This window comes from Heliconius melpomene, chromosome 3 (assembly GCF_056956725.1).
Source record: "Heliconius melpomene rosina isolate 202511_hmr_F chromosome 3, ASM5695672v1, whole genome shotgun sequence".
In the NCBI taxonomy this organism is placed as follows: domain Eukaryota; kingdom Metazoa; phylum Arthropoda; class Insecta; order Lepidoptera; family Nymphalidae; genus Heliconius; species Heliconius melpomene.
In genome coordinates this window covers 9,784,077-9,806,217 of record NC_140391.1, presented here as the reverse complement: position 1 = coordinate 9,806,217, position 22,141 = coordinate 9,784,077, and the positions used below count along the sequence as shown (strand labels likewise).

The 22,141-nt window shown below is 31.3% G+C and overlaps 4 protein-coding genes across 6 annotated transcripts; 2 read left to right on the top strand and 2 right to left on the bottom strand.

Moving 5' to 3' along the window:
* Positions 1-244: 244 nt before the first annotated feature.
* Mcm3 (minichromosome maintenance 3) lies at positions 245-8,814 on the bottom strand. The gene is made up of 14 exons (XM_085207710.1): positions 8,622-8,814; positions 8,246-8,523; positions 7,986-8,160; positions 7,545-7,783; positions 6,990-7,229; positions 6,478-6,642; positions 5,743-5,941; positions 5,008-5,156; positions 4,109-4,196; positions 3,666-3,881; positions 3,123-3,263; positions 2,062-2,181; positions 1,781-1,914; positions 245-1,420 (listed from the first exon to the last, which is right to left on the bottom strand). Exons 1-14 carry the CDS (start codon positions 8,691-8,693, stop codon positions 1,219-1,221), a joined length of 2,418 nt encoding a protein of 805 aa, XP_085063836.1. The 5' UTR covers positions 8,694-8,814; the 3' UTR covers positions 245-1,218.
* A 274-nt stretch (positions 8,815-9,088) lies between these two features.
* Positions 9,089-10,906, top strand: LOC146540135 (esterase AGAP003155). The gene is made up of 4 exons (XM_085207717.1): positions 9,089-9,494; positions 9,783-9,980; positions 10,227-10,367; positions 10,636-10,906. The coding sequence occupies exons 1-4, from the start codon at positions 9,275-9,277 to the stop codon at positions 10,803-10,805; spliced, it is 729 nt and encodes a 242-aa protein (XP_085063843.1). The 5' UTR covers positions 9,089-9,274; the 3' UTR covers positions 10,806-10,906.
* Positions 10,907-11,683: 777 nt separating this feature from the next.
* On the top strand, positions 11,684-16,287 carry LOC146540134 (tRNA (guanine(10)-N(2))-methyltransferase TRMT11). The gene is made up of 9 exons (XM_085207712.1): positions 11,684-11,880; positions 11,957-12,343; positions 12,443-12,577; positions 13,136-13,325; positions 13,835-13,908; positions 14,600-14,738; positions 14,880-15,078; positions 15,631-15,801; positions 16,115-16,287. Exons 1-9 carry the CDS (start codon positions 11,824-11,826, stop codon positions 16,200-16,202), a joined length of 1,440 nt encoding a protein of 479 aa, XP_085063838.1. The 5' UTR covers positions 11,684-11,823; the 3' UTR covers positions 16,203-16,287.
* Positions 16,175-20,752, bottom strand: LOC146540133 (regucalcin-like). Of its 3 annotated transcripts, none has more exons than XM_085207715.1 (5): positions 20,612-20,752; positions 19,489-19,677; positions 18,969-19,178; positions 17,251-17,463; positions 16,175-16,768 (listed from the first exon to the last, which is right to left on the bottom strand). In XM_085207715.1, exons 2-5 carry the CDS (start codon positions 19,646-19,648, stop codon positions 16,425-16,427), a joined length of 927 nt encoding a protein of 308 aa, XP_085063841.1. In that variant the 5' UTR covers positions 19,649-19,677; positions 20,612-20,752; the 3' UTR covers positions 16,175-16,424. The 3 variants fall into 3 exon arrangements, with proteins under 3 accessions (XP_085063841.1, XP_085063839.1, XP_085063840.1); XM_085207713.1 differs by having other exon boundaries at positions 19,489-19,666; positions 20,612-20,751; XM_085207714.1 differs by having other exon boundaries at positions 19,489-19,690; positions 20,612-20,749.
* Positions 20,753-22,141: the final 1,389 nt, after the last annotated feature.

Sequence of the window (22,141 nt, the reverse complement as noted above, 5' to 3'; positions counted from 1 at the left end):
GCCGAGTGACCCCAGTATGGTTTTGTGCCTGTCCCAAAAATTTTACTAACGAATTATAATCAGCCTTGAATTATGAAGAAAAAAAAGACAAACAAATTCTGTTCAAAGCCAAGGTCCAGGGAAGATAAGTGGAGGGTCAGTAGTGGACAGTGTCCTAATGCGAACGGAGTTTCTTAACAATAGGTTCACAGGTTCCCTTTGCCTATCGGACCTACCGAACCCACTAATATAAATAAACAACCAGTTTTGTTCAAAAATCACTTTATTAAAGTAATGCTGGCTTATATCTAATGTTTGTATGAAACTTAACACTAACAAGGTGGTCGTAATAAACGTTTATGATTATTTTGTACTGTTACTCTCATAAGAGAAACTATTTAGTATTATTTATTTCCAAAAGATACTGTAAACGCATGATCATTAAGTTTTGTTTTGTTAGTTACTATCCACGCGGTCGTGGCTTTGCCCGCTTGAACTATACAAATATTTATTATTTAGTTACCTGTATCAAGTAATCCATAATACGTAAGTACGTATTATTGGAATACGTAATGTACGTACGAATGTTATAATTTTAAAGTTTCAGCCAAATCAATCAGAATTTTATTGTACAGGAAGAAATACATAATGTATGGAGGTTTGCCAAAATACAGTAGTGAAAAATAGTGAAAATTCGGTTAAAGCGTTTCTAAGATTAACGTGGATAAACTCACAGACAAACAAACAAAAAATCTTTATAATCATTGTTTTGGGTACTATTACATTTGCAAATGCCACCAATAACATTTTTTTATATACCATGTACATAAACAGCGTATCAGTTACGATTTTATTGTGAGTTTAGACTTTTAATTAGGATAGAAATCGCAGTTTTATTTAATACATCAAGAAAGAAGTTAACAAATCATAATGTAAGGAATTTTAGGCTAATTTAACTATGTATAAGAATTACTTGGCAAATTTAAAAGATTTTTTTTTATTTAATGTTATTCAATGAAAGTTACAAGCCAACCATTTATTTATAAAAGTTAGAACTTGCTTTATAACATAATAAAGTATGAAAAACTGAAACCAATAGAAGTGTAATTAAAAACTTAACATAAAAATGTTACTTTTAAAATTTTTTTTACTAATATGTACGTATTTGGCCGGTGACATGATATAGAATAAAACAGATCTACATAACAGATTTAAAATGCAAAGTGTAAGTTTGTAGAACTAAATAAGGAACACTATATCATCAGCCATCATGACTTGGTTGTCTTGAGTCATTCTGTTCAAAGCAGCTTGGATTTCAGGACTTTCGAATATTTCATGAGAATATTTCTCATTTACATATGAACTTATACGCTCTAGAGGTAAAGAGTTTGCGCGCTCTTCCCGGAACAATTGTTGTAAGGCTGATTTGAATTGAGTTAATCTGAAAACAAGAAATATTACAATAAATTAAAAATATTATCATTATAATGAAATATATAATAACAAGTAACTATTTATTTATGTTTTTCTTTTTTGTTTTTTTTTTGTTTTGGGGTTGTGAAAGAAACGCGAATATTTTATTTTATACTTTAGCATGGAACTAAACATCTTAATTTCTATAGCAGACAAATCTAAGGTAGATATTTATATATTAAACGTCAACTGAACACAAACTTTATTTTTATCTATTACTTTGTAAAAAAAACGTAAATAGTACATTTGTACTATTAGGCATTTGCCTATCCCCGACATAATCTATAATTATACAAAAAAAAACTATATATATCCTTATAATACAAACCTATTAGTTTCAATACTAGTCTGTGAGCGAGTAACACGTTCGCTGTCAGGTTGCGTGGTCTGAGCGGCGCGGAGAACGGGCTCGGCCTCTTCGTCCGATGAAAACTCGTAGGGGTCTTGGGTTTGAGAGTCCGTCTGGGAATTCAAATGTTTTTTGTTGTGCTAAAATTAAATTGCTTCACGCTGTATCAATAGTTTATACATGAAAGTGGAACAAACATCCACGCATCCATCCTCACAAACTTTCACATTTATAGAAAAAACCAAGTATATATAATTTACAGTTTTCCTCGATCTCTTAGCGCGTGGTCTGCGATTAGTCTCAGGTTGTTCGCTATCGGAAGCGGCTCCCTCTTCACCGGACGACGCCCGACGTTTACGACGTTTTTCCTTTGTTAACACCTGGTAAACAGAAAATATTTTATTTATTAATATTGTTAAAGTGTCATTTCATATTAAAAAAATTAAAAAATAATAGAAATGTAAAAAGAATTGTAGTTGGATTCAAACTTGCGCCTGCTAAAATCCTTCCAAGCGTTCTGACCAATAAGCTATATGTTCTATTCGAGCTACGTTAAAATTTTAATATGCTTGTTACAACTTATTTATATTTTTATCATCTGTAGACATTTTTACAATTTTTTTCCTACACAAAGATTATTGCTAACAATAGATAAATATTTATAATTTTTTTTAGCTTCAAAATATATCCCGCACATATCAGGGTAGGCATAGGAAGTCCGGGAACCTAGAGTTAAGACACTTTAACAAAATCTTCCAAATTTTGGAGACATAGTGTGTAGAATGACAGAACTGTACCAAAGAGAACAAATGATAATTGTTTATCACATGGCGGTTGCGGGTTCGATTCTGTGAGCATATGCATGATGACAAATTTTGAGAAACTGTTCTATAATGTATATTATATTTTTACATATAATAAAAAATAGTTAAATTTAATTTATAAGCTTCAAAATAGCACCAAACCACGTCGACGTCATGGCTTCGCTTGTGACGTCAAGCCTGAGTAATCTGACAACTACTGTACTATTATATCCAAGACAAAATGTCAATTAGTTTCTTTACTAATATAAAGCGTAACGTGGTTACGTATGGTTCTGGTAGAGGTTTATTATATTGTGGTGGATTGCCGTATACTGTAGTTTATTTTTTCTAAATAATTATTAATCCTAGAATCAATAATAAAATAATTGCATGCTTTTTTATTTTCATTTTTTATGCTTTATTAACAGGGTTTCCATTAATGAAGTACATAATTTTAGTAATTTTGAATTATACTTTAATAACATTAAGTAAACACAATTCATATATAAATCAAATACCTTTTTGAAATACGCATACTGCACCAGTTCGATGGCGGCGTGCGCGTCGTCCTGCGTCACATGCGCGCTGAGGCGACACTTGGCGTGCGCGGTCGCGAGCCGGATCAGCGTCTCGAGCGTGCGCGCGGTTACTGGTTGCGTCTGAAATGTTACGATAAATGTATCATTTACCAAATTAAAAAAATATAATTACAATGTTGTTATCGGTAACCTTTATAAAACGCAGTATAAAAGATATGTTTCTAAAATTAGGACACTTTACAATCAATTTATAATATTTTAAAATTTATTTATATATATGTAGATTGCATAGAAAAACATAGAATATATACATAATTAGCTTGATTCTTAAAAAAATATATATTGAAATTATTTAGGAGAGTTTTAATTTAATGGAACCATACATTATAGTTATAGGTTAATTTCAATCGATGAAACTAAAAACATTCCTCAAACTATTCAAAAAACAAACTTCCATATCAATGTTTAAACTAAAACTGAAAAAGGAAGTCACTTTACATCAAGAAAAAAACCCCCACTCACTCTGGCAACACCAACATCGTCGCCATCTTGGTTCCTGAGCCTCGCGTACTCGTCAGCTATAGTGTCGCAGGCGTCTTGAGAGAGTTTAGGTTTCATAAGACGAGCAATGTGTATGAATTTCCGCATGAATTTTGTACTTAATACTTGATCTTTCTTTGTACGTGTACGACCGTGGAGCAGAGGATCGTATTTTTCGTATATCGATTCCGATGTGTCCTGTTGAAAAAAAAATAATATAATTATAATATTTTAATTAAATAGCTTTGCGAGTTATAAGTGTGGCGCAGCTGAGCAGCGTCTAACTGTAAACGCGACAGCTGTGGCTTCCAATACACAAGAGGGAATTTATTTCCATTTTCTCGCTCTCAATACACTAAATATTATTTATACAACACAAACTAACACATAACAATAAATTTTAAATTTCAAACAATAACACTAACCTCTTCATCATTGTCAGGATTTTCGGTAGATAGCATTTCAACCAGAGACCCCATGGGTAAAACTTCACCATCTTGTTCCTTTGGATTTCTGACAGTGCATATAAAATTATATAAATCCTTACGGAAATTCGATAGAATCAATTATATCATATAATATGAACATTCTTAACAAAGATCGAGAACAGGAATGTTCGAAGGCTATGTTCACTGTTGGGCAGCGAGGCAGTTTTTGAGCATGAATGTGTGGTTGGATAAATCCCCATTAGGGGGAATTTTGCCCCTAAATGCCCCCCCCATTAGGGGGTAACATTTGAATTATTTTCATTACCGCGTCTTCGTAGAATAACGGAAGCGTTAAGTTCCGTCATTCAAAGAATGTTAGTTTAATCACGTTATATCCCGCATACGGTAGAGTAGGCAGAGAAAGCCCAGTGTTTAGACATTCCGCTCCCCACTATTCACCTAATTCTGGAGGCATTGCTGTTGAGTCGTGGAACTCAACGCCACGCTTTGCTTCGAAACCAGAGCAAAGAAATGAAAATATTAAATATTTAATTTCATTTACAGTCACGCCCTTGCCCCGACTGGCCTCAACAATTAATAAAGTAGTTAATCAGATCGCTTGAACTATGTATATTCCCAAAAGCGCAAGTTCAAATCTACACGCTATTTTTATACATAATTCACTATTTTTCGTATACAATATATATGAATATATCAAAAACGTAAATTTGCGGAGACTATCATATCATTATAAGAAAATAATAGTTAAATTTCCAAACATTTATTGCTTACCAAGTGTTGGTTCAGTGGTTTAGTCGTCGTAACAGACCTACAGACATACATTTTTCTTATCATTTACAGTAATAGTAAGATTTATAACATTAAAAAAATAATACCTATATCTATGCATCCTCAATACATGTTCAGATATCATATTATCGTGGTCTGCGTCCGCGATGTCCAGCATCACGAATAACAGGTCGAAACGGGACAGCAACGAGTCTTGTAGGCCGATGTTCTCCATAGGCGTTTTGTATTGATCATACTATTAGGAGAAAAAAATATGTTAGGTATAATGTGGATGTGGATATGAAAAAGTTTTTAAACAACAGCGTCATATACTCTGTACGCAACAAGTTGTATTTATTGAAATAGTTTGAATTCGGTTATACATATTATTTAACAATTTTCTTATAATTTATTAGCAAATACAATATTTTTACCTTTCCTCGGTTTGCTTATGTAAAATGGGGATAGAATCGACCTCACAAATCTGCCAATACACATTTAAAATTTAAGTAAATTGAGAATGTGATTTAACACTATCAAAAATCTTCACACATAATAATACTCATAACTTCATAAATAAGGTTGTAGCAGTCAGTTTTGCATGAGAATTTAATGACATGTTCAGATTATAGAAATATTTAAAAAAAACATTTAAAATTCAAAAAAGGCAATATTACCTGTCAATAAGCAGAATAGATAGTGGTCAGTGCCAGATATAAGCATTAAAAGAACAAAAACCCTGAAAAAATATCTGTGTTGCCAACCCTGTCGAATGGGTCATTTTTACAAGGTTGGCAAAGCCCAGTATCTCAGAAATAATACAAATTACATAAAGAACTCACCCGGCCATAAACAGGGTTGGCAGCTGCCAGCACGGCGCAGCGAGCGTTGAGGGACGCGTGCACGCCCGCCTTGGCGATGGTGACGCGGCCCTGCTCCATCACCTCGTGGATGGCGGTGCGGTCGATGTCCGACATCTTGTCAAACTCGTCGATGCACACCACGCCGCGGTCCGCCAGCACCATAGCTCCAGCTTCCAATCTGGAATAAGTCGCCAGAATGTTATTATACTGTAATGGTCCTTTCAACTCTTAAGATTGATCTTAGAGTTGAGAGTAGTTTATAAACTACTCTATACGGACCTTAAATCTATATATATAAAATCGAAAGGTCACTCACTCATCACGAAATCTCAGAAACTACATATGCTAGGAATCTTAAATTTTGTATAGGAGTTACTTATAAGACGTAGGTACTCGCTAAGACGGGAATTTGCAATATTCGACTCCTAAGGGGATGAAATAGGGATTGAAAGTTTGTATGGAAAAAAATTTAAATCGCCACCGATTTTTATAAAATTTGAAATTTAAACTCTTAAAATTATTTCATTGAACACATGTTTCATGGTTTATTAGGATTCAACCCCAAAAGTGCAAATAAGCGGGCGAAGCTGCGCGCGTCCGCTAGTATATTATAATTTAACAAAATGTGGGAACCAGAATGTTAACCACAAATGTCATAAATTTTAAAATATAAAGCCAATTAATATTTTTTAATACTTCAAATGAAATACACACCTCCTGTCCCCAGTTTCAGGGTCGGTAGTGACAGCTGCAGTTAAACCAACACCAGATGAGCCTCTACCAGTCGTGGTTATAGCTCTGGGGGCCGTCATTAATACGTAACGTAGAAGCTGGGACTTAGCTACTGAGGGATCACCTATTAGGAGTATGTTAATATCTCTGGAATAAAACAAAAAAAAAAAATTAACAGAGAGTAAGTTCTCTGATTTTTTATGAAATGCTGATGCTGATGAAGCTGGGTACGACAAGCGGACTAATGTTAAGACACTCTTATTGCCCACTCTCCATTAATTATTCATATTGAGTAACTCAACACCATGTTTTGTCTTAGTACTAGAACAAGTAAATAAAAATACTCCATTCCTCAGATCTGACTGTTGAACTGACAGAATCAATCATATTTTTTGCGATTACAGCAGCACGTCACAATGACCTAAATATTGTACATAGTATTAAACATATTATAATAAGATTTCTTTTATAAATATTAAGAAAATGTTACTCACCCCCTTAATCTAGTGCCATTAGGCAGTATCTTCTCCATACCTCCCAATAACTGACACAATATAGCTTTTTTTATATACTCATGTCCATGAATAGATGGAGCTAAAGATTTACTTAACAATTCAAACATGTCATTTGTCGCTCTTTTTGCTAATCTCTTACATAATTTAATATCTTCTATGGTTATATTAAGATTCATATCTTTATTGATTTGAGTTATGTTGTTGGCTATGAGAATAGTTCTGTAAATAATATTATATGTTGTACTTTTTTAAAACTGAAATATGTCATATTAAAAACTTGTTTAATTATAATATGTTAACTAAACAAATTCTAGTAATATCGAAGTATAAGTAATTTATTTATGAAAGTTCTAACAGCCTGTACTCAGAAAAGAATTAAGTTATGCAAATATATTTTATATAGGTTTGAGAAAACAAGGTCAAGTACAAACAATCACTCTATTTTATTTATTCATAGATTTCCATGAATAGAAAACATATCTTTAATAGTGTTGTTACTTATTGAATACAGATCTAATATTTGAATCAAAATACCTAAAAGTCCCCGCAGTAAAACTACCCTGCTTTGATGGTAGGCATCTATAGTTTCCCACAACCTGGACTCTATCCCCTGGTTTACATTTATCCACTAAATCATCATCACAGACTACATCCACACTCCTCGGTAACTGACCAGCAGGTGCTCTTTCTGGCATTTCCTGGACTGTTAGAGTTTGATGGTCTTTGTAGCGAGATAAACCATATTCTGTTTCTAATGGATTACCTTCATCATCCTGTAATGAAAATCATTTGTTATAAAAGGTTTCTGTAAATAATTATTTGCCATAGACAGACAATCAACACAGGAGTACAGTTACATGCTTGTTTTAACATATTTTTTATTTAATAAAGTTAGTTGTACATAAGAAAAATATGTATATAAAAGTAAAACTTAATGTATTGCATTTCTAAGCTATAATTTAAATATTTTTATACCTTTGTAGGGTAAACTGCTGAAGTGGGGAATGCTTCAAAAGAAGTTAGATCAGTGTACTTCCTTTCCATTACTTTTTTAGTAGCTGGACAATAGTGTACACTGCGTACAACCTTCGGTCGGACTAATGACACTCTTGTTACTATGCCTTCTACACATATTAAGTTTCCTAAATACCTATATGTAAATAAATTTAAACAATTAAATAATCTTTTTATCTCTTCGTAATTCACATATCAAAATTGTTCTTAATGTTAAGTACCCTGAAGTTAAACTTCTTGGTGTGACATGTTTTGTACCAAAGCTACCCGAAAATGCAACAAAAAATTCTTCCTGTTCTTTAGCATATGTAGGGTCTATAGAAGAAACATATTCTTTCAAGGCCCTTTGAAATGCTATTTGCTCTTCAAATGCATTTTCCAACAAAGTTCTAGCTCTCTCAGGATTTTTTCTTCTAAGATCATTTATATTTACAACGAGTCGTTGACTTTTTTCTCCTATCATCTGTTTTACTCTTTCTACGTAGACGCCTTGATCTTCCTATAAAATTATCAAATATGATATTAAAGATATTATAAGTAAAATTAATAATTTCAATAAACATACTGTTGTATTAGGTTATGGAATAAAAAAATTACTTCATCGTCTAAAAATTCCAGGTACTCTCTTTGTAGATCTCTTAAACGCTGGTCAAAATCACCTTCTTCCATTATTATAATTTAATATAAAATATATACGGCGAAACCGAAAGTAAACTTTGTTTAAAACAAAACTTATACACAACAAAATTTTGACTGTTGACAAATTAATAAACTTTGGCGCCAGAATTCCAAGCGGAACTATTGACATTAGGCAGTTATAGGTAAACTTTTCTAACCTGTGCACATGCCCATTCAGAATTATTATAACTGCATTATCATTTTCTATTCATATAGTAATATAATGCCGTATTATTATATGACAATAATATTTTATTGAATTGTTTTTATTAAATTTATAACTTATATTTTTATACTTGTATGAAGAAGGCTTGCTTGACGCCAATGACTGTGATAGCCATTGCCCCTTGCCATTTGTCAATATTGAAATGTATTTTGTGATATAGATATTGTCATTTGTCAAAATTGTTAAAGTCGAATATAATACAACCGAGTCTCCGATATTTTAATTTAATTTATTCCAATTTATCTAGTATTATTTTAAAATAGTCAATAAAATAGTGGTGTTTAGCTTACGATCTGTACAAAACATATGGCCCTGTATTTATTATAGCAAAAGGTGTCGATTTACGATGGCGGAACCGAATTCAAATTCTAACCAATCTTCAATTTCCAATAATAAAGAAAGTCAACGTAAATTAAAAATTTTAGCTTTTCATGGATATCGACAAAATGGTACTCTTTTTAAAGGAAAAATAGGATCATTTAGAAAAGCTGTTTCGAAATATGCTCAGTTATTTTTTGTATCTGCACCGCATAAAATCTTTAGTGATGAAGGTGGCGGCGACGAAGGTAAGAATTCAAAATTTATAATATCTATAATTTAAGCTTAACTTTCACTTTTATACAACTATCTCATATCTTCTATCTTCTTTGATGCAAATAATACAGTCTTAATTAATTATTCGATTTTATTATTTCTTCTTGTACGGATCTTTTACTTTTAATTTGTTTTAATAATATACATTATTAAAAAAATAATATATATATATATATATATATATATATATATATACATTATTTTAATAATAATTTTACCATATTCATTTGTAAGAATACTTTTCATATTCCTAAGAATAGATGGACGAGCATGGTGGTTCAATGCAGAAGATAACTCTTTTAGTGGTAAATGTCTTGGAGGGCCTGCCATTGGTTTTGAAGATACTCTACACCTTATAGAGCAAGTTGTGCAGGAACATGGTCCATTTGATGGCTTTATGGGATTTTCTCAGGGAGCCTGCTTAGTTGGGCTTCTTGCAGCAATGCAGCAAAAAGGATGTTAGTAAAATAAATCTTTACCAATAACAATATTATATCTAATCACTATCTGCATACGGCAAAATATATGAGAAAGACTTGGGGGCATTTAAGTTTTTTTTTGTTATTTGTAATGGAACTCAAAACAATTATTTTTAAAATATTTATATTGTTGTCTATGTATTTGTGCACAATAATCCCTGAAACAGCTTAACTGATTTAAATGCACTTTTCACTATTGAAATTTGGCAAAATTGTTGTTTACAGATTTGCGATACACTTTTAAATTTGCAATATTTGCATCTGGTTTTCGCTCTGGCAGCTTGGTTCATAAAGGATTTTATGATGAAGACATTAACCTACCATCGCTTCACATATATGGAGAAAGTGACTCTATCATACCAAAAGGTTTATATGTTTTTGAAATTTTAATTTCACCCAACTATAAGCTATATTAGCTTTAAACAAAGAATACAAGAGAATATGGAATATATAATAATAAGAGAATTAAAGTTCATGTTTAATATATCAATCAAATAAGTGTATTTTGAAATTTAAGATGGCTTATAATTAAAGATTTCAATATTTAGGTTTAATGGAATTAAAAATATACAGTTTTCAGTCAAGAATTGAAAAGTAAACACACACAAATTTAATATTGTTTAATACTTTGCAGAAATGAGTGAATCACTCATAAATTTGTTTGTAAAGCCAGTGGTAGCTGAACACTCTGGGGGACACTATGTAGCATGTTCTGGTGCCATTAAAGATGCATACTTGGACTTCTTACATGATAGATGTCAGGACTCTTTAGAGGACACCAAAGATGAAGAAAGAAGTCCATAAATTATTCCGCATAATATTTGCAAATAGTTAATAAATTAAATGTTATATTGTTAGAAAATGGAAGCGGTTAACGTTTTTAAAATAAACATGATAAAAACACATACCGTCTATATGTTTCCAACATACTCGAATAGAGGTTCCACATAATTACAATAAGTGACGTGTATCACTCAAGAACAACACTACACACTAGATACCTTCCAATCAGGGATCCGCCTACAAGCAACTCTACACAATTCCACTGCTTTTATTGTCTTTTTCACCTAAATCTACCTACATTTACACAAGTACGCTAACAATATTATTATTCTTTTATTATATTAATCTATTGATAAATACCCCCAGTAATAGGTTTTCTGATTTATTTTCCCTGTATGGACTAGGCTAGGCTGTATGGACAGTGATCAGTTACAATTTTGTTATACGTACGAATAACAAAATGTGATAGTGGAATGTAATATCTGTAATAATTAACGTTTTAATTTTATTTAAAGTCCCCATTTTGTGGAAATTAGAAAATAATAGGTTCCATCTGCCTACCCTGCACTTATGCAGGATCCAGCGTGGTGTGGTACAAAAATATTAAAAGTTGGTAGATTTTTTAATCTTAATTTTAAAGTAGACTGTATTATAGCTATCATATAGAGTTGCTACTTATCCTATACATTAGAATAATTGTATAGTGGACAAACTTTATGTTCCGATGTTTTTTAAAGTTTTAAAATTATGATTATTTTCTATTTAAATAATAGAAATTAATTAACAATGAATAATTTTAACTAGAACTAATTAAATCCAACATCTTTTTATTTAAATTTTAAGATAGTTTTGCAAACCGATATGACAATGACAGATAAAGTGACAATTGAATTGGATAATTCTAACTGACATGTAAACAAATCCTATAGGTTATGTTATTTTTTAGCACATTTTATATTTTTTAATTAATTGTGAATGATATTTTATCGGAAATATAGATATATTGTTGAGTATCTAGAACGTGCAGCTTAATCCTAAAATGTGGCGACGATATCTACTATGGTTTGCACATGAATATGTTGATTTTCGATACGCGGTAAGCATATATTGATTTGCATTTTTTAAATATCTTGTTCATTTATCGAAAATAATTATTCCTTATTTATTAATAGGAAATGCAAAGTATTCTTTCCGTGCTGAACATTCCAATAAAATTTATTGAAAAACCATGTATAAACAAACCATATTGGGTGGTTGAATTTCCATCAGACGATTGCGTTAAGAAAGTTGCGTCAAGATCTGTCTTATTAAAAAATTGCATAGAACTTTGGTCTAGAGCAAAAACAGAAGATAATTTGCACGCCAATTTAAAGAGAGCATTAGAAAATGCAACTGGAAAATGGATTATACCTGAAAATACATTAAATGTTAGTAGTGATGGGCATATATGTCCCAGGGAACTATTATTAGCGTGTAATGATAAAAATAAGTCATTTAAAGTAGAAGTGGAAACATTTTGTAAACATTTTACAATGAAGGAGAAAGTTGATAAAATAGAGGTAAGAATAATTTATTTAGTATGAGGTTTAATATGAGTACAAATTTTCATTTGTTTGTGTGTGTAACTTATTTTTGTAATTTTATTATTGTTTTTTCAGAAATTTAGTTATTTATCAATGGAAGGTCCAGTTAAATTAAAAAACCCTGACATAAAATTGGCTTACCTTGAGTTTTATGGTGTTGACCCCAACAATGTTCCTGATCAACCACATGACTTATTTTTTGGAAAATGGGTAATTAAAATAAACTTGTGTTATATAAATAAGCCTATGAATCTGTTGACAATTATTTCTATTCCATGGTACAGTTAGACAGTTAGAGGCCGTTGTGGCGCAGCGGCACAAAGGTGTCACTGTAACACGACGGTTGTGGGTTCGATCCCCACTCTAGGAAGTGAAATATTTATTTATGTATATATTTCCATTTCTTTGCTCTTGTGTCCAGGCAAAGTGCGGCATTGAGTTCTGAGATAATGTAGTGTCTTAACACTGTGTTCCCTCTGCCTACCCTGCTGCGTGTGGGATACAGTGTGAACCTGATATATTTGATTTTTATTTATTTATTTATTTTAGTTAGACAGAGTTTACCTGCATGGCAATGGCTTTGGAGGTGAAAGCATAACATTGACTTCTGTCATTTAACTTGTGATATCTCAAGTCTGGATAGAAAGTAGAGAATGATCCTGAAACTAGGTACCTAGGCCTACCCTGTTAAGTAGGAAAAGACATGAAATTGTAAAAAAAAATATAGTATTATATTTTTTTATAAAAATCTAAATTGTAATATTCTAGGTAGCTGATGGTCAAAGAGATCTCATACAAACACATTCACTGAAGAAAAGACAGTTTATAGGTAACACAAGTATGGATGCTCAGTTATCAATTATAATGGCAAATCAGGCTCAAGTTACATCAGGAAATATTATGCTAGATCCTTTTGTAGGATCAGGGTCCCTTTTCATAGCTGCAGCACATTTTGGAGGTAATTACATGACTCTATGAATTGTTATTATGATCTTCTTTGTATTATATAAAAAGTTTTTGTATGAGACATATTCTTTACTAATGGCCCCAAAGCTTTATCCACTTGAAGTGTATGAACTCTTATTTAATATTATTTGAAAGCATTTAAGGTAAATGGTTGATTATTTTAATATTTGTTGAGGAAGGATGTGACTATGATGCAATGGTTGTGAGTTCGATCCCCACTCGGCACATCATTAGGTTCCTCTACTGCCTCCAGAATTCGGCACAAAATGGGAAACAAAATGTAACATAAAGCTTACCTCCGTCCATGTCCATCAATGTCACTTCTGTAAAGAAGAATTGTAACAATTATATTTACATACAAACAGGCTCTGTAGCTCTCTACATACTACTATTATATTTACATACGTTAGTATGTAAATATAATAGTGATGTTATTTTTTTATTTAATTATTGTGAAATAACTCCATACTATAAATAAATATATACTATTTTTATTTATAGCTTACGTGTGGGGTTCCGACATCGACTTCATGATACTACACGCGCGTTCCCGACCCACTCGTCCCGGGCAAAAGGTAAAACAATGTATGTATTTATTGGCTTTCGGTGAAGGTTAATTTTAAATCAATATAAAGGTAACTCTCAATTAATTTGCTATTCTATTCGTACTAAATAATGGAAATTATACAAGTAGGTTGTTAAATGTAATGGATATAGTTTTAAACTATAATATAAATTTTATTGAATATTTTTATAATAATGGATATAGTTGTGGCACAGGTGTTTGACTGTAAATGCTACAAGTTGTGGGTTCGATTCCCACCCGCGGAATTTATTTATTTATTCATTCATTCCATTTCGTCATTCTAGTGTTGAGACAAAACGCACGTGGATTTCCGACACTCAACACATAATGCCTTCAGAATTCGGCAGAAAGGGAAATGTAAAAAGAAACAGTAAATAAAAAATATGAAATTGTATTCATTGGATAGCTGAGATTATTTTTAGTAACATTATATTATAGATTTTTTATATTTAAATTTTGTTATTGAGATCTGTGTGTATTTAATCTGTGGAGATTTCATAGGTTTGTATAACATTATTTGTGTTCTATAGAACATAATGTTATACAATTCTTATAAGTTATTAATTTCTATACTATTGTTTCCATTAAAAATAAAATAAATAGTACAAAATAAAAAAAAAATAATATAACTTGGGTTGTTTTAATATTTCTTATTTTAATTTCTTTTTGTATCTTTCTAGGTACGTACAAAAGAAGAAAGTATAAGAAGCAATATGAAGCAATATAAGACAGACTCCAGGTACTTAGATGTGGTAGTAAGCGATTTTTCACTACCAATGTGGAGGGGAGATTTAAAGTTCGACGCTATTATAACTGACCGTGAGTATATTTAAATACAATCCTTTGTTTATATTATACATTATAAAAAAACAAAGAAGATAATTATTTATATAAATTAAATTTTATATATTTTTATACTTTGTAACTTTTGCCCAAAATAATATATTTTATAATTTAAAGCTCCTTACGGCGTAAGAGAGCCCACAGAAAGGATAGGAATAGAAAGAGACAACTATACGCTATCAGAGGAACACCTCATGAATCACGTACCCTCTAAAGTGGAATACGGACTGGCGCACATGTATAGCGACTTGTTAGATTTCGCTGTGAAACATTTGGAAATCGGTCGACGTCTTGTTTGTTGGTACCCTATTGTTAGGTGAGGGTGTTTTTTAATTATGAAATATGGTTATTGTTTTTGCCCCGATGTCTGATGTATTGTAAAAACTTGTGATTTGTGGGTTCGATTGGTAATCATATCTTCACTCTGGTAACAAAGTGGTGTTGAGTTTCGTCACATAACATACAATGTTTTTCAAAGGAAGTCACTCATTCAACTCCTCCCATTACTTACACATGTGCATAGTTTTTGTTAAAGCATCTTTAATTTTAATTTAAAAATATTACATTAAATTAATTGTTTGTCTTTGATATAGAACCAAGGTTTAGGTCAGTCGTAGCGCGGAGGCACAAATTTGTTGGAAATTAAATGTGTATTTAAATTTATATTTTTATTTCTTCGCTTTGTTGTAGAAGCAAAAGCGCGGCGTTGAGTACCGCCACTCAATACGCAATGTCTTCTGAATTCAGCAGAAAGGGGGGGAACGAAGTGTCTTACCACTAGGTTCCCTCTGCCTACCCTGCGGTGCGCAATACAGCGTGAGGCTGATTTAATTTTATTTTTTAATTAGCGTTTTATTTAATATTTCAGAGATGAATACAGCGAAGATCAGCTTCCATCACACCCTTGTTTAAAATTAGTTGCAAATTCTGAACAAGTTCTATCAAAACTAACCGCAAGGAGACTTCTAACATATGAAAAGATAAGCGAAATGGGTCCTAACATCCATTTAGATATTAATACAGGGACACAAAATTTTAGGTATTTTTTTACTTTTATATATAAAAATTATGTTTATTTTATTTTTAAAATAACTATATAAAAAAAACCGGTGAACTTAAAAATTGCTCAACATGTAATGCTTAAATATTATAGTCAATTAAGCTACATAGATATTCATTCAGATTCTGCTAAGTTAAGTATTGACTGTTTTTAACAATTTTTACAAATGATATTGGTATTAGAGTAGCATTATTTTGACTTACTTTTGAGATCAGTAAAACAACTTATTACAGTGGTGGCTTTATAAATTATTTTGATTACAATTATTATCAATAAATTATTTTTATTACAGAGATAAGTATTTCTCAGTTGGAGAAATGACCAGGAAAGAGAAAAAAGAGAAAAAAGCAGAAGAAATAGCAAATAATATATTTCAATAACCATGAAACATATGTAAAAATGCATAATATGTTATAAGTTACATTAAATAACATTTATAGATAAATAATAAAAGTTAATATCAAATGTTTTCAATTTTGTTTATAGATTTGTGAAAATTTTATTCAGGGAGAACCCAAAGGTCAAAAAAATAAATAGATTCAGATAAAAATATATATAACCAAATATACAATATTATCAAAAAAATACAATAAAACGAAATATTAATCAAGTTTAAAATTCATACTCTTTGTTCCTTTCACTCCTAATCCTTTTATAGCGAAAACAGCTCCAGAAGGCGGTATAGGATCAGCTACACCACTAATCTTCATACAAGCACTAGTAACAAATAAAATATCCAGGTTATCCCCTCCAAAGACAACAGAAGTTACTTGAGGAACTGGTAGACATACTTTTTGGAGTATTTTCCCACTAATTGGGTCGACTTTGATAACGCAGGAAGCATTGAATACAGCGATCCAAAGGTTTCCGTTTTCGTCTATAGTAGAACCGTCTAGGAATCCCTCTATGTTGTTTGTTTTTAAGTCGAAAATGTATTTGAGGTTTGCTGAAACATAAATTTTACAATATTTAAAAATAGTTAGGGAAAATTATTTTGTATCATATTTTAAAAATGTTAATCAAAACACACCACCCTTGCCAATAAAGAAATGATTTTCGATGATATTTAAAGTTGGTTTTTTAAACTGTTGTTAAGTTATAATTAATTAACATGTTTTTTTTTGTTTTGCAGCGTGTATAAAGAAATTTATGACAAAATATTTTCGATGATAAGCTTTTCTTTAAGCTTAATGGTGTTTTGAGTAGCGGAATTGAAAGCCGCACTTTGCCCCAACGCTAGAGCGGAGAAATTATAATATTATTAAATATTGTTCGAGTGGGAATCGAACCCACAACCTGTAGCGTTAACAGTCTCACCCTTGTGTGTCACTACTGGCTTCAGCTCATAATAAGAAATGATAAGGCAAAAATACAAAAAATATATTTATTAATATAATTAATAAATATACTTCTAGATATGGTACTCACAAATCTCGCCTGTCTCAACGTTATAGTCATATCTTCGTAACTTCATCTCCATGCTATCGGTATAATAAAAAGCCTTTCTCTTAAGATCCCAATTTAAGCCGTTAGATATCCCAATCTCACCGCATAACTTGTGTATCCCGTTTTTATCTACACGGTAGAAGGAACCGTCGTTCAGTCTAACTTGGCCTGAAAGGTCCTCAAATCCCATTGTACCTGAAAAATAAAAATACTGAAAATATATCTTTGGCTTGAAAGGTCCACAAATCCCATTGAAAATATATCTTTAAAAAAATAACGAAAATCGATATCATTATAGACTTTAATACAATTATAACTTTAAAAAAATCAATTAAGTATAAATTAAATTCCCGATTACTATCTTAGTATAAACTATATTAATATAACAATTAAATAACAAAAGTGTAAGAAAATTCCTCTAGCAATCTATCTGTCGCCTGTATCAAATCACGGGGACATTCGAAGATAAAATAGAGAAAATAATATTTTATTTCCAGGTCAAACAGGCTTTTAGTATGGAAACCCAGTCAATTGTTGATTGCATGGCGGAATCTTACAAAATGCATTACATTACTAACTATAAAATGACTACTAAGTATCCTATATAATATATGGTTTAAATTGCTAACGTTCACGAAAAAGATGTGAACAGACATGTGGTAGTTTAGTTTGTGACGACAGTTAAGTATCGTCATTATTCTATCAAGGATCCATCGAGCGACTATTGGTACTTAAAATACTTATTTCACATCTAGGTATATACTAATACAATGGTATTTTAACTAATGGTTGTGAAAGTATAAAAAAATATTTTAATTGAATTAATTTGAAACCTATTAGACTAGAACTTACCTAGTATTTGAATTATTTTATGAAAAACGCGCGATCAAGAAACAAAGGCTTCAAGCATTATTATAATAAGTAAACAAAAATATATTTAAATAAATTATTTTATTTAAATATTGAGGACATCGTGATGCAGTAGAGCTGCATCTGACTTTTATATACAGGTTGTGTATAATTTTAATTATTTTGAATCAGACGTGATGATGATAAGTGTTTAACTGATATTAAATATGCAGGTATAGCAATACCTGCATATTTAAATACTTAGACTACATTTTATTTAAATGATATGTTTATTATTATCATTAGTTCTATTTTATACACGACCATCAAGTACTTAGTCCAAGATAAAATTGTACGTAATTCACCTTGTGTAGGTTATAGTTCATGTTATATTAGATAGGCTATTAGATTCTCTGTAGGTTATCTAATATACTTATTACTATTATAGATACCTACTAAGTATGAAACAAAACCTTAAAAAAATATTACAGTACCTAAGTAGGTCGGCATACCTAATATAGTTTTCGCTAAATACTTGAATATTGGTATACAAGTGGTGTTGGTTCAATACTATTTTAGGGGAGACCGGGGAAAGCTGTGGTATTTTTTTAAACTGAGGGAAGGGAAAGCTGACTATATATTTAGTTTTTTTTTCTGATTCAGGGGAAGGGAAGTCTAATAGAAAGGGAGCGTAATAACACAAAGTTAATTAATATCCAGATCGAAGCTGATGGTTCGATCTGGCTTCACTGCTATGTGCGGGATACAGCGTGAAGCCCGAACCAGGGGTAGGTTGTTATATTACATGGGGCAAAATTATAATATTAGTTTCGATTATTAAGAGAAAGTACCTGCATACAATCTTCCCATGGGGTCAGCTTTCCCATCGTTCAGTCTGCTCGGCGGTTCCACATCTTTATCGACTACACCCATATCTCGTACTACAGGCGCTGGGGTCCCTTCCTCACCATCCCATTGTACGATCACAAACTTCCTCTCTATTCCAACTATAAATTTGTCTGTTGTCCCTTCAACGGGTATAATGAAGCCTACTTTACCTTCTGTAATGAATTTGATAAATAAATGTAGGTACATTTTTGGTAAAAAATTATATCAAAATTTTAACACGTTTACTTTATTATAATATTTTAATTCACGTTCAGGTGAGCAATAATATTATTTATAACTAAGTATAGGCATATTAACATTTTGTCACTCAATTTTTGAGACATTGTATTTAAAATTGCGGAAATCAACGTCGTGCTTTGTCATATTACCAGAGCGGTGAAATGAAAATAACTAATTCCTCTGAGTGGAATAAAGAAATATAATACTTGACTATCTAGCATAGACATCCCTTTCGGTACTTACCTACTTTAGTTTTGGTATGTTTCTTGTTAGCAAGTACATATTTGTGAATTGTACACCCTTTGATGTTTACAAAAAACAAAGCCTTCTGTCGTTCATCCCAATGCGGGCCCTCGCCTAGCTCGAACGACTCATCCAATATCTTTTCCACTTGCACAGACATTTTTCAGTAATAAATTATCTGTAGAAATTCTTAAAAAATTACCTAAGATAAAATTTTGATAATTAAGATAAATTACTTTTACCAAGCAAGTAGGTACCTAATATACACTCAATTTGAATAAATCTAAATTTGCAAATTATCTCGTTTACTACTTTCTATTTTATGATTACTTTAAATAATATTTTTTTTCGTAGTTACTTTTAATACTCTTATGTTAGCTATAGCTAACCTCTTAAATAAGGAAAAAAATATATAATATTTAGTCTAATCTAATAACTCGACGATAGGTGTAGTGTAGGTAGGTATATACATAAATATTATTGTAGTATAATTATAGATATGTTTCATAAGTCTGTACCTAGAACCCCAATATATAGATTTTTGATATAAGGTCCAGTGGATTTAAGTACCTAGTTTAAAATGTGTGAGTCTTAATCCACGTAGGTTTACAACTTATATTGTCGACACGTTCAAGTTAGCGGGCATATGCACTCATTTTGCACGAAATGTACCTACTATATATGTATACATTTATAATGTTTTTATTTTACTTTTCAATTTTTTCTTTTATTTGTATGTAAGTTCTCACTTCGTGCTAAATTTCATAACTGTAGGTCTACGGCAAATAGCTGCTCTTTAGGTTTAGATAACACGGCGAATTTCATACAAAATGCTCGTATTTTTTGATTGCGTTGATATAAAAGTGAAAGTTTTCTGTGCTTCGATGGACCATAGACTTGTTTATTTGATATTATTTTCAGCTTCATACCGTCACGCGACCTCGTGATAAAGGGTTTTTGACAGACGGACAACAAAGTTTCATAATCATATAAGGGTTCCGTTTTTAGCCTTTGAAGCACGGAACCCTAGAAATAATAAATAATAATATCTTAATTTACTTATGCAAAATTAAATAATTTTATAAAATAGTACTGTTTTTTTGTGCAATTGAAACCATCTTACCTCGATGAAGTCTAATGCTTGAATACACAACACTTTTATTTTAAATGAGAGAGAAAAAAAAGTAATGAGAAAAGATATCAGTAACTATTAATATAACTAAACAGTTATCTTTATATTTAAACGACGCGCTATCACTTCACGAAGACCGGACTAAACTAACTAAGACTAAACAATAAAGTCGTGTTCTCAGCATTGAAACTTAAAAATAAATAATGCAACCAAGAAATTACTCGCGCTAAAGGTGTTTATAGATTGTACTCAGATGATAACGTTCTTGTAAATAAAATTCCTATTTCTGCAAATATTTTTTAGTGGAATGAAAAAAAAAGTTAATTTTTTAACTTATAGTACAACAGTAGGATAGTCCACAGAAGAGAAGCAGAAATTTTAGTTCAACAGTCTGGAGGCAACGCGTGTTGAGAGTGTGCTTTACCTCGTTACCAGAGCGAAATGAAAATATTAAATACTTAATGATAAATAAGTATACAATATAGTTTTACTTAATTTTTTATTTAATTGGGAGATTAAAATTTTCTTTGAGTAGGTAAAATACATTTTGTACACAAATAAAAAGCGATTTACAATTACAACTAAAATATTCCCTACGAAGAAATATATCTATAGGTATACAGCGGAAAACAATAGAACAGTTTTTATTTGTTTCGTTTTTGAAGCCACACTTAATAAAAAAATATATTTATATACTTCAATGTGCAGATAACCTTAGCGACCCCCTCCATACGTGCTGTCAACTGCAACTCGATATATTTTATGTACAGTAGTACAGTACGGTGACCAAGTTGTGGCCACTTACTCACATTAATATTAGTGATAATGTATTTTTATTTAAATAAGGAGTATATTTTTTACATTTTAAATAATTAGTTTATTTTTATTTAGATGTAGATATAACAAATACTTTGGTTCTACTTGGTTAATTTAGTAAAAAACATATAGATTTAATAAATAGATAGATACTTGATTGATCCATCAATGTGATATCTGACTTAATATTATTGTTATAAATTTAAATCTTTGAAGTTAATATTTGTAAATTGAGACCAGTCGTGGGGCAGGGGCACAAGTGTGTGACTGTATACGCGACTGGTTGTTGATCCCCATTCGAGGTAATAAAATATTTATTTACATTTATATTTCTTTGCTCTGGTGTCGAGGCAAAGAGCGACGGTTTTTCTTTCTTTTTAGAATAAATGTTAGAATTAAACCTGGAACCTGGAAACACTAGGTGTTACGACACCTCCGTTCTCACATTCCACCGAATTCTGGAGGCGTTGTGTGTTGAGTGGTGGAACTGAACGCCGCGCTTTTGCTCGTTACCAAAAGGAGAAAATGAAAATATTAAATATTTCATTTTCTCGAGTGGGAATCGAACCACAACCTGCCGCTTACAGTAGCACGCTTGTGGACTCAAGGCGTGATTATGTCGTCAGAAGATACTTTTTACTAATATCTATAATTATAAATTTAAAATATTTTTAAAGCATTATCGACTCACTTTTGACGATGATG

Excerpts from the sequence above, each read along its gene's own strand:
- Mcm3 (XM_085207710.1), bottom strand. The coding sequence starts at position 8,693 with ATGGAAGAAGGTGATTTTGACCAGCGTTTAAGAGATCTACAAAGAGAG. Across the intron at positions 6,643-6,989 it reads AATGGCACTAGATTAAGGGG|AGATATTAACATACTCCTAA; the intron begins GTGAGTAACATT and ends GTTTTATTCCAG. Across the intron at positions 1,421-1,780 it reads ACTAGTATTGAAACTAATAG|ATTAACTCAATTCAAATCAG; the intron begins GTTTGTATTATA and ends TCTTGTTTTCAG.
- LOC146540135 (XM_085207717.1), top strand. The coding sequence starts at position 9,275 with ATGGCGGAACCGAATTCAAATTCTAACCAATCTTCAATTTCCAATAAT. Across the intron at positions 9,981-10,226 it reads AGCAATGCAGCAAAAAGGAT|ATTTGCGATACACTTTTAAA; the intron begins GTTAGTAAAATA and ends TGTTGTTTACAG. Across the intron at positions 10,368-10,635 it reads TGACTCTATCATACCAAAAG|AAATGAGTGAATCACTCATA; the intron begins GTTTATATGTTT and ends AATACTTTGCAG.
- LOC146540134 (XM_085207712.1), top strand. The coding sequence starts at position 11,824 with ATGTGGCGACGATATCTACTATGGTTTGCACATGAATATGTTGATTTT. Across the intron at positions 12,578-13,135 it reads ACTTATTTTTTGGAAAATGG|GTAGCTGATGGTCAAAGAGA; the intron begins GTAATTAAAATA and ends GTAATATTCTAG. Across the intron at positions 13,909-14,599 it reads CCACTCGTCCCGGGCAAAAG|GTACGTACAAAAGAAGAAAG; the intron begins GTAAAACAATGT and ends GTATCTTTCTAG.
- LOC146540133 (XM_085207715.1), bottom strand. The coding sequence starts at position 19,648 with ATGTCTGTGCAAGTGGAAAAGATATTGGATGAGTCGTTCGAGCTAGGC. Across the intron at positions 19,179-19,488 it reads ACATACCAAAACTAAAGTAG|AAGGTAAAGTAGGCTTCATT; the intron begins GTAAGTACCGAA and ends AATTCATTACAG. Across the intron at positions 17,464-18,968 it reads CATGGGAAGATTGTATGCAG|GTACAATGGGATTTGAGGAC; the intron begins GTACTTTCTCTT and ends TTTATTTTTCAG.